The sequence below is a fragment of the Schistocerca piceifrons genome, chromosome 1, assembly GCF_021461385.2.
Source record: "Schistocerca piceifrons isolate TAMUIC-IGC-003096 chromosome 1, iqSchPice1.1, whole genome shotgun sequence".
Taxonomy (NCBI): Eukaryota; Metazoa; Arthropoda; class Insecta; order Orthoptera; family Acrididae; genus Schistocerca; species Schistocerca piceifrons.
The window spans coordinates 676,863,248-676,875,668 of record NC_060138.1 but is presented as its reverse complement, the minus strand read 5'-3'; the positions used below and the strand labels follow the sequence as shown (position 1 = coordinate 676,875,668).

At 36.4% G+C, this 12,421-nt stretch overlaps 1 protein-coding gene across 1 annotated transcript in view; it reads right to left on the bottom strand.

Annotated features, from left to right (window-relative positions):
- Positions 1–12,217, bottom strand: part of LOC124709111 (GTP-binding protein 128up) — a 44,053-nt gene extending 31,836 nt beyond the window's left edge. Inside the window, exons 1-5 of the mRNA XM_047240767.1 lie at positions 12,037–12,217; positions 11,590–11,755; positions 11,368–11,498; positions 9,868–10,107; positions 1,094–1,262 (exon numbers count right to left, since the gene is read on the bottom strand). Coding sequence (XP_047096723.1) covers positions 1,094–1,262; positions 9,868–10,107; positions 11,368–11,498; positions 11,590–11,755; positions 12,037–12,078 — 748 coding nt within the window. The 5' untranslated portion in view covers positions 12,079–12,217. The remainder of the gene's footprint in view (positions 1–1,093; positions 1,263–9,867; positions 10,108–11,367; positions 11,499–11,589; positions 11,756–12,036) is intronic.
- Between the last annotated feature and the right edge of the window lie 204 nt (positions 12,218–12,421).

Sequence of the window (12,421 nt, the reverse complement as noted above, 5' to 3'; positions counted from 1 at the left end):
ATTTTGCTGTGGAGAGAAACAAAATAAACTTAGGTCCCTTGAGACCCAGATGTAGAATTATAAATTACTAAATGGTCAATGCTATCAGATACTGTAATTAGTTATGTAAGTTATTTTACATGACATCTTTCATTTTGGTGGGGAGCAACATGTCTCACTTCTTCCTCCTAGACTGGTGAAAAATGTTCATGGAGAAACATGACTTTAATTAGTTGTGCAGGAAGAAGGACCCACTGTGCAGATATGATGGGCAATAAGGGAGCCAGTGCATCCACAAGTTATGATGAAGAATGAGTCTTTAGTTGCGATGGAGAAGTTGTTTATACTTTGTCGTCATGTTTTAGGAATAGTGTCAAATCCAGAGAAGGGGCCAGACGACAGTGGTCTAGCCCCTGAACAAATGAAGCTATATTATGTAATCTCTTACTTACTTACTATCTGTCATTTGATGACTTGTTACGTCTAGACTGGATACGTTCATAATGTAAATGTGAGATCTATTCACCTAATGTTGTTACGGTTTCTGAGAAATGTTAGATATAGGAAAGTTCTTTAAAAAGTGGTGACTTTATTCACAGCTAGATGCTAGAGAATATGAGCTCTCTGTTACAGCCCTTGACCAGTATGGAATGTTGTTCTCATTCAAGTTTATGACGACAGTAGAAACCTATTTACAAGACAGACTTCATTTGTATACACTCACAATTGGTGACTTAGTAAAATCACGAGGATATGTGGAAGCACATTACTGAGATCAGCTGATCATGAGAAATAAATAATAGTGAACATAAATATAAACACAGTGAAAAATGGCATTTTCTTTTGAGGAATGGTCTTGTCCATTTCATAAAATTCTTTCAGTTTTTTAAATGTTGCAACTATGTTAATGGGCACATTTGCACCTATACTCTGTTCATTGATGATGATAGTTCCTTTTATTCTTGCCATGCAATACATAATGAGCTGCTCTTACCACACTGTAATAACATTATTTGAAATAATGAAATTGATTACATAACGATGACAGTAGAAAAGCAAATGTGTTTTAATTTAGAGACAAGAGATTTTGCTTCATAGTCAGTATGCTACTTACCAATTTTGTTGAGCAGGTAAATGCATGGTATATATATTCGATTTCCTTCAATTACATCTATGAGATCATCACTAGTTGCATCGTACCTCAGAGTTATGTCAGCATTGTGAATGCGATATTCTGACAAAATGGTTTTCACTGTATCACTGTCCAGTTCTGACTGTGGTACCTTTAAATAAAAAAAAAAGAAAAAAAAGCATTGTTACCAAAAAAGAAAGATAAATAATACAGACATACTGAATAACTTTTTATAAACATCTGATTTCCACAGAATGACTGGGTTAGTATGAGTCATATAATATGGCTAATGTTGGGCATTCATGGTCAAACAATAAAAATAAACAATTATCGATACTAGATACAGCACATGGATATTAAAACAAATGCCTGTAAAATTTTAGATTAGCACAAACATATACACTGGCTTACAGAAATCAAGGATATCTCATAAAAATGATGATTATTCAAATGAATGAGTGATGAATATGTCAGTCAGTCACTGTGTAGAACATATGATGCAAAAAAAAAAGAAATCTTGGTTCTGAACAAAAATTTATGGGGAACAGAGATGTAACCATATTTCTGTTCATCCAAAAAATGTTTGTTTAGGACTGTGACTTTTTTTTAAAAATGCAACTGTATACATGTATTTCATGTATATTAGGCAGTATTATGGGTGGTACCAAACTGTGTGCCAAACCTTGACATTGTGTTATGATTCGCTCCACACATATTGTCGTCTTGGAGTTTTGCTGTTTATTACTGTACAATATTTGTATTTCCTTAGCTATAAATGATAACAGTTCATCTGCAAGGAAATTTATGATCAATAAATATTACCTGTAGGACATGTAGGCCTGCTTCTCAATAACTTCAGCACTGAAAATTGTTGATGTGTTGAAGTTTCGAATTTGAAGCGGCCAGTTCTTATCTGAAATTGTGGACAGGAACCAAACAGTTCCTTTGAGGTGGGGATATAGAGGAATGTTTAATACGAGTCTCTGCTTCGGCCAGTGACATAGGAAACATGCAACAAATGCTGTAGACAATATCATGATTATAACATGATGTCCGGCAATTTTTTCAGATGGCTTAAGCTACAGATCAGTCTGTCACCACAACCATGTTTTTTCAGTATCACATTCATTGCCTTCACAAACTCACAACCAAGCTGTCAGCTTCCACCCTAACCTAGACCTCAGGCAAAGCTACAGGTAAGTGTCACCACAACCATGTATTTTAGAATCAGATTTGTTGGCTTTGCCAACTCACAACCAAACTGCCACCTTCCATCCTAACCCATACCTCAGGCTAAGCTACAGACCAACCATTGTTTCTTGCTTTTGCATTTATTGGCTTCACTAACTAACAACAAAACTGACATGAGAAAGCCGATGACTCGTACTGAGCATTGCTCTCGACCCCCAGGTGGCAAGAGTAATGATAAACTGCATAGTACAGTAATAAAGTTCTGGCAGGTAATGCTAACTTTTAAAAATGTCAACCTGCTGTAGTAGTATCTTGTAAAAGAAAATTGTAATTAATTAAAATACAAGTTGTGAAATATGGAATATCGTACATGACAGTAAAGATGTGACCTGCTGGAAAGAATCTTAACAGGTTCCATCACAAAACATGACTGTTGAACAATAACAAGGATTATAATTTAAAAAGAGAGGTATAAAATCTCTATTCAAACACCACCATGAACGCTTTCGGCTAATTAATGCCACCTTCAGATGGTTGCTACTGGATTCTTAATTAAGGCTTCCTTTTTTGGTTATTTAATGGTATGTCACTAGCATATGTTCTTGAGAGATGCAGTCATGTACATCAAATGAAGCTTTCCACTAGTACTTTGATCCACTAGCACTACATGTGTATTCATATAATCCTCTTAATAATTACACAATGAGGACCATTCTAATTTCTAGAGCTTTGTACATTATTAAATAGATACACAATACATCCTGCAACCTCACATGAGAAATGATTATCAGCATTACTTCCTAAATATACAGTTCTTACAAATCCCTCATTATACAGTAGTCTAGTATTTCTGTCTTGCTTGCATTTCATGAGTTATATATAGTGGATTTGTCTCAAAATATACTTTCTTCATTTGCTTATATTATCATGATCTTCAACTTCCTATGTTCCATGCCTACATAATCTTTTTCCTCATCACGAAAATTATTCACCTTGTGTCATTTTAGTTTTCTATCTTCCACTTTTTCAGTTCACATCTGGCAAACAATTCCCATAGTAGTAACAATTTTTTCAAGACTGGGATAGTTGTACACAGTAATTAATTATTCTCCAGTAGAGTCTGTTAAACATTTCATCATAATTGTCCTAAATTATGTGTAATCCAGGTGGTGCAGGTGTAAAACACTGGACTGTGGACCAAATCCCTGCATGGCCATCCGCATTTAGGTTTTCTGAGGATTCCATAAATGACTTAAGGCATATGCTGGGACGGTTCCTTTGAAACTGACATGGCCAATTTCCTTTAGTTGAGCTTGTTCTCCATCTCCAACAATTTATCATCTGTGGGACAATAAAGTCTAATCTTCCTTCAATATAATACGTGAAGGCTGATTAGGATCTTTAAGTGTCCAAAAATGTTTAGTCGGATGTTTGGTTGGACTCCACATCCTTTCCATATGGTTGTTGTTCAAAAAGTTTAAGAGTTATTCCTATAACTTCAGCAATAACAGATGGGTAAGCTGAACAATTACAATATAATTACTGACCCAAATATGGTGAAACCCTGGTTACAGAATAAAGGAAAACTGTGTTTTATTTATGAAATAAACTACATGCAAATCACTACTGAGACCTTATCTTGATATCCTTTGAGCATGGGAGTTTCAGCTAAAAGTAAGTGGTCCAAACAAATATTCTGAAAATAGACACATCAAATCAGGAAAATATTGTGAGAGAAGTGAATGAAACAGGGATTCTCCAAAGAGTTGTTAGTTAGGGAATTGATACTACAGTCCTAGGTTATCCATATCTTTCAATTGGTCATTAAGGCATCCAAATTTATGTATGTAGTATGTTTCTACAGGACAGGTGCATTCATTTTGGAACTGCAATCTATACACTTCAAATCAGTCTGCACTTAATGCTGAATCATGTTGGAAATAGTTGTGTAAATGTTATTTTGTCTAAAACTGACGCGGTGAGACCGTGGCTGTGTACAATTAATGTAGGTTAATTCTTACAAAGAAGAAAACAGCAACCAGCCACTAGTAATACTGCTATTTATTCAGGTAAATAGCACTGTGTTTGTAAATCTGCAATCTCTGTGATAACTTCACATGTGGCAAATTCTTTTTGGTGTGTGTGTGTGTGTGTGTGTGTGTGTGTGTGTGTGTGTGTCTGTGTGTGTGGTGCTTTGCACAATATGGTGATGCACAAGTTACGTAAGTGCTGGATATATTTAGGAATATGTGAAAAATACAATCCTGCAACTTCGCAACAAAATCGCACAGAAGTTTCGACGGCAACAACACACCACAGTGGAATAATAAAAAAATGAAAACGGACGATAATGTAAAGTGTATCTTGAAAATCATGTGAACAGCCGTCAGATGATGAACTTGCCAGTTCGAAACCGGTAACGGCGCTATTTACCTAATAAAATAGCAGTATTAATAGTGGCTGGTTGCAGTTTTGTTCTTTGTAAGAATTAACCTACAAATGTGTAAATGTTCACTGCTTGAAATGCAATGTAAAACTCAAATCTGGAACAGTTTGAGTGTCACTAATATGACAGTGTAATGAATTAATCATGCTCAGAGTACAACTCTCGCTCTTTGCAAATTTTTATTTTTTTTCCATAGTCAATTATTTGCCCTAATTCCAGAAGCAAAAAGGTATACATTGTTACTTTCATTTTGCACTTTATGGAATTGTGACCACACTATTAAAATTGCTATAGATGGGAGAAGTAGGCATTTTGAGTACACAATTTCCAGCGTAGAAATACAATACTGATATCTGCAGATGATTGCTGGTACAGTATCACTAATCATAAGGTTGTGCAGCAGCAGCAGCAGCCAGTGAACCATCAAGTGTCACTTCTAAACAGCACCTTATTTAAGTACTTGCGAGCAGTTAGAAGCAATCTCTCTGGTGGCATGAATATTTTTTGAGTTAAACCATTTTAGGTAGTATGAACTTTGATTTTAGCGACACTGTTGTAATATAAGTATGCAATTTGATTTCTCATCAGATTGCCCGACGTGTAGCATAAACTTCTGATACCGCTGTAAAGATATGGAGTCAGTTGTTGGCTGAAAGCTTTTTCCACTATACAAATGCACAGTCTCACACATGTGAACAACTGAATGTGGAGACAAGCACTTATATCAACATGGCTGCCCTGGATCACTTACGACCATGTTAATACAGCAGTGCTAAATAATTACAGATTATCAGATGTGTGCCAGCAACGTTTGCCCAAGTTCACAGCAAACAGGCTTGGCTGCCTGTTGCCCAGTAATGCAATTACCATTGACCTTCGGCCACAACTCTTCCAGCAGCACTCAGCCCGAGAAGGCAGGTAGCAGCATGCTCTCTGGTGGCACGCCATCTTTTCTAAATAAACTGCTACTCTACTTATCATTCCATGGCTGCAAATGTGTATTCCACTTTCACACTGCATGACCCTACAAGTACACATACAACAATGTTTTACTGGCCATTACAAACAATGGGTCTACTGTTTTAATTCGAAAATGTAACATACGTATGACAACATAATTTCCAAAAGTGAGCCACAAATGAGTGCAATCATTTTAATAAAATATGACCGATTTATTTTGTCCCATTTGATGTCATAAATGTTTGGTAAGATAAGTACTGTTTTGAGAAATATTCATAATGTCAATTTCAGATAATGCAAAACAATAAATCCTAGAACATACACCACTATTTATGTTCACAGAGGCTGCACTGGATGGAAGGCAGGGAGACAATTACACTCTCCATTAATTCACATTATGTGTGAGTGATACACAGATTATTGTATTTTTTTTCTGTTATATACTAGAAGAATTACAAAATATTTACCACTTCTGGTGCACAGAAGTTATTGTGCTGATCTTTATCATCTCTAAGTTAAATGCTACAAAAAGCAATACAGCATCAACAAAGTTGTACTATGAACAGCAGATTTTTCATTCGGTATTGACAATGTTTCTTGGCTTAGTTTCTTATTAACTGTTAGTGTGTCTTGTACCCCTAAGTTTATGTTCAAATAATTTTGAATGATTCCAAATATAAAAAGTTTGTTGAATGGCCATATTCTGCAGCAAGCACAGAAATACTTGTTCTGTAAATGAAACCGCCTTTTCCTGCTGCCACTTAATTTATTTTTCCCAGACGCATTTCACCTTTTTCTTGCTCTAAGGCGTCATCAGTGGAATCCATAACAATACAATTTTGTTATTATCAAACAGTTCATGTCGTAATTTTTAAGTAAAAAAGTAATTTCTTTCGATTTGCTGTGATCTGTGTTTCCTCTCATCTGGTCTGGAGGTCGCACTACCACTTTATTACCAACATAGAAGCACAATTTTGAGTTCTGACCTTTATCGCACTGATCACCATGTTTCTCCTCTTCTGTGGTCTACTAATATTGTCTTGCCACTCGGTATAACTATTTCTTCGAAAACTGTGCTTTCAACAAATAAATATTGTAACTCCATTACGTGTTTACCTACTTGTTGCTAACATAATGAAACATATGTTCAAAACCAACTTCTATTCATGATGTCTATATCATGTGAGGTTATGAGTTCCTTTTTAATGGATACTATCATTCCCCAATCCTTGAATTACCCACACTCACAATAGCAAGCAGCACTTTGACACATGCTCCATAGACTCAACATAGAGTCATTCACCAACGAAAACTACCACAAAGAACTGGACATAATATTGCAAACAGCACAAGACAGTGGTTACAATAGTAACGTAGTCACGAAGCTAAACAACAAAATAAAAAGTAAAATAAAATCAGAAAGCACCAAACCACAGACAACAACACAACAGAACCAAACACAAACACCCAATCCCACAACAACTACACAGGATAATCAGAAAAAGATGAAAGAAAACACAATATGGTAGCAATGACATACAAACACAAACTATCACATAAAATTACCAACATTTTCAAAAGAAAGGGAATAAACATAGCATACACAACAGACAATTCCATACAAAAATACACCCCCCCAAAAAAAGGAGACATATACCAGAAAGCAGGTATATATCAACTACAGTGTAACACTTATGAATACAGATACATAGGGCAAACAGGTAGAACATTTGATGTCAGATACAAAGAACACATGAGAGCCTGGAAATACGGGACAAACCACGGGTTGACCGAAGTGTCCGATCCCACCCGTCTGCTTCGACCCGTGACGTAAGGCTGTTGTGGTGTGTAATGTCACGACGGCGCGGAATTTAGTTTGTGAGAGTGGCGTGTTTGTAGGTGTAGTTTTGATGCGATCAGTGGTGCTCTCTGGTGGTGTGTTAGGTGATCTTTTTGGTTTAATTTGCGAGTGTGGCGGCGTGTGTGAATTTTGGTAAATTGCTTTTTTTTATGTCTTTATGACTGACAGGGTCAACAGTTTTTGGTTGTCTGCTACGCTGGGGGACAGTGTGTTGTCTCTAATAAAATTTCTTCATCTATTCGGATTTTTGGATGAAGTAGTGAAGTGTTCAGTATGTCGTGAAGAAATGAGGCTTACTTAAAGTTACGGCGTCTCGGACCAGGGACGGCTGTATGTGGAGATGTCGTAAGGATAACAGGTCAAGGGAAGTGTTCGATCCCAGTGTGTGGCTGTGAATCTTGATATTGGTATCGGGAGATGTTTTTGAGCCATATAGGTCAAGAGAAGTGTTAGGTCCTAATTTATGGGATCGGGAGCTGCTGTTGAGCTATATAGGTCAAGTGAAGTGTTCGATCCCAATTTTTGGGATCGGGAGCTGCTGTTGAGCTATATAGGTCAAGGGAAGTGTCCGATTCCAGATGATATTGTGTTTAGTGGTATTTGGGGAGTTTTGTGATGTCGGTTCTTTTCATCGTTTTGAGTGGTTTTGTATGGGGGCGGATGTCTCAATTTGTTTATATTTAGTTTGTCCCCACCCAAAAGCCCCCTATTTCCTGCGCTTGTCCCATTAGTGTCATTAGGCTTTTTGTGGAACGCGCGCGCGCGTGTGTGTGTGTGTGTGTGTGTGTGTGTGTGTGTGTGTGTGTGTGTGTGTGTGTGTGTGTGTTTTTTACGATGTATTTTCGTCCTCATAATGTGTACGTAACGACTTTATATGCGCCGTATTGGAATCGTGGTTCATGGTCAAGCAGACGGGCGGGATCGGACGCTTCCGTATTTCCCAAACCACACCACATTTGCAGAACACCTCAGAGAACATGACCACAAATGAACCACAAGAGAAGAAGACATGAAAATAATTAGAATCAACGATAAAAGACACCTCCTAACCATGCAAGAAAATTACCACATACAGAAAACCAAAGCAGGAAGGAAAATCCTGTTGAATGATCAAGTACACATACCAAACAATTCATTGTTTACACTGATAGATAAAATAATTGAATAACACTCCCAGAGAGGATTAATATAATAATAACATCCAATATAATTATAATGCCACCCAACATCTTTACACTCACTTTCCATGAACCCCTCCACAGAACATTGAAACAAAGTCAAAAAAGTCAGGTCAGCTGTCACCAAAGCTTCCAACCACTCGCTAACGCTAACACCCTCTCTGTCTCATAAACACACACGATATAAATGCCATAAATAGAAGGTTGGGTTTGAATATATACTTTGTTAGGTTAGCAGGGACTAGTGCAGCAGGGGATACAACCCGTCGGCTTTGGACATTGACGTCACAAGTCGCCAATCGCGAAGCGATTCTTCTTAGTGTTGTAGCTCCCTTCAGTGGCTGATAAGTGTTTTTTGGCTTTAAAAAAAAAAAAAATCTCACGAGATAGAATAAACAGATCCACTTTATTAAGCAATCAGTAAAAAAAACGAAACTGAAACATAACAGCAAAAGCGAAAATGGTAAACTGCTATCTGGCGACTTGTGACGTCATTGTCCAAAGCCGACGGGTTGTATCCCCTGCTGCACTAGACCCGGTTAGCAACAAGTAGGTAAACACACCAAAGATGAGGAAACAAGTAGGCCCTAATCAAGTTACAATATTTACATTGTTAAAACCAGTGTCCGAAGAAATAGTTTTATCGGATGGAAAAACATAAATAGAACACCACAAAAGAAACGGAACAACACAGTGAACAGCGTGAAAAAGGTCAGAACTCAAAATTATGCTTATATTTAGGTAATAAAGTGGTAGTGCAACATCCAGACCAGATGAGTGGAAATTCAGACCACAGCAAATCTTAAGAAATTGCCTTTCTTCCATAAAAAAATTGCAGCATGAACTGTTTGATAATCTAAAAATAACAAAATTCTTTCATTATAGATCCTACTGATGATGCCTTAGAGCAAGAAAAATGTGAAACATGCCTGGGAAAAATAAACTGACAGCAGAAAAAGGTGGTTTTATTTACAAAACAAGTAATCAAATATGTCTCTGGTCAGCAATAAATCATTAAAATGCAGTGATATTGTATGTACATAATAAGTACCACAGAAATAAAAAATTAAGTATCAGTACGTAACTAAGAGAATTAATTTATACATGCAGGAGCACTTACCATACACTGAAGATTTACACCACCTTTATCCTTTTTACGAAACACAATATTGGGTGGAGATTTATTTAAACGCAAGCCAAAGCCTTCTAATTCATGCTCTATTAGTTTTTTGTGTTGCAATGGTTTAAGGACATCCAGAACAATAAATATGAGGCTGCAGGTTCGAGCCACAGCAATAACCTGACGACCTCGTCCTTTTCCATCTTTGGCTCCTTCAATAATTCCTGGCAAATCCAGTAGCTAAGGGAAAAATTGTGGCATGATTAATAATACACACTCATTTTCCATCATTCTAAAACAGTTAACTTCTATCTGGGATAAATAATGTTAATGGAATATGGCCTACTTTTCTTCATGTTTGTGAAACGTCTTTTGAATAGTAACTGTATAGCAATGCACTAACAATTTACAGTCATTTATGAGAGATAACAAATTTTTTCATGAACTATGAAAGAGGTGGTTCTCTACAAAAGTTCATAAGCTGCTTGGAAATCAAATACTTTAATTCAAAGATTTTATCATCTGACAATGATCTAACAAATCTACAGTCTTTAACATATCTACCACAAAACAACTATTTATTGGACTATAAGTTGGCTAATCTATTCATTAAATAAACATAGGTACAAAAACTTTGGGATATTCATATAATACTACACAAATGTGTCTGACAAACACATTGTGTCAGGCCTGTCTAAATATTTACAGCCAGTGAAGAAGTGTGGACATGGGAAAGCAGATGAGTAATGAACATCAATCAAAATCAAATACTCAAGGGCAGTTTGAAATACTGAAGCAGCTTGGATTAGCTGTACCACAGAATGTAAGTACAGAGCTTCAAAATGATGAAAAAAACTGCACTACACCAAACAACCCATTGCATAAATCTAATGTGTTCCTCCCATAACTGCTCTAATATTTTAGTTAATACTTTGCAACTTAGCTGTGTTTAATGGACAAGTCAGCAATGAATAAATGTGACTGGTCAGTATGTGATCATACCATGACTAAGCTTCTAAATAAATTTACATGTTCTATAATCTGACTTTGACACAGAAAGGGGTGAATTATGTGCCACAAAAATCTTTGGTCACTTGTCAAATAGCTTTAAAAGTCTGACAGATAGCCAACCAACATTTAAAAACAAATTAAAAGAATTTCTGAATGACAACTCCTACTCAAGAGATGAATTTTTAGATATTAAGTAGTAAACGTAAAAAAAAGTGTAATGAAAAATTAGGTTAAGCTGACACATTCCACAGTACTATGAAATGTCATATTCATATCTAAGGAAAAAGTATTAATGCAATATAATGTAATAGGCCTATATCATAATAAAAACTCTGGATATGTTACATATAGTATGCATAACTAATCAGCCCATCTCTCTCTTTCCCAAAGCTGTGTGTCAAGGGTTGATGTGGGAAAATAAGGAAACTAATGTGCAAAGGGGGCAAAAATTAACAAGTAAAATCCTGGTAACTTATGTTTCATGTGTACCTGTATTTTAGCTCCCTTATACTTTATGCATCCTGGTACTGTGGTGAGAGTTGTAAATTCATAAGCAGCTACTTCTGAGTAGACTCCAGCGAGATTGCTGAGCAATGTAGATTTTCCAACAGATGGAAACCCTAGAATAATTAACAGCAAGAAAAATACATAATGGGTGAATGCTAATACCACTACAGTAAACAAGTGATATCCACAATAAATAATACTTACCGACAAATCCTATTCTGGCATCTCCTGTTTTCGCTACATCGAAACCTTCACCTGGGCCACCACCTCCACCTTTGGGTGTAATCAACTCTCGACGAAGTTTTGCTAACCGAGCTTTTAGCAAGCCAAGATGTCCAGCAGTAGCTTTATTTTTTTGCGTCCTGGCCATCTGCACGAATAACACATTTGCACTGGTATTCATCACATTTACCATGTATACCTCATAAATCGAAATCTTAATTAAACGACTATAAATTTTGGTGTGCATTTAGTATATAGTCCCTATATTCTAAGAAAATGCTAGCTTTATATTTAACTTTACAAAATGAAAATTTATTGGGAATGTCTCTGTTAATCTATGTAGGTGAACAATATGTCAAAAACATTTTTTTTTCTCTCTTAACATAAATTCAAAGACATGTTATCCCCTTTCAATGTCGGTGAATTTACCTCAGCTTCTATCGCTGCAATCTTTTCTAGGATGGTTGCCATTTCCGATAGTTGTTTTGATTACTTCTGTAATAATTTTACGTTATTCATACAAATCACAATGTTTATAGCGCTATGTTGTCACTTTAATACATTTCACCACCATGTGCACCGTAGTTCCCTATGTCGATTAATGCGTCGGTCCAACTATCGAAGATTGGCGTTATATCGATAAGAAGGTATATCATTGTGGATCGAATTACTAGCAGCGGTCACAGGGCTCAATTAAATGGCTCACTGGTAGCAGACAGCACAGGAACATACCTGGAAAATTGTGAGAGTCACAAAATTTGAATTTAAATGCGCCCTTGTGGAAAATACCGTCTGGTAGCCGCTGATCAGTTTG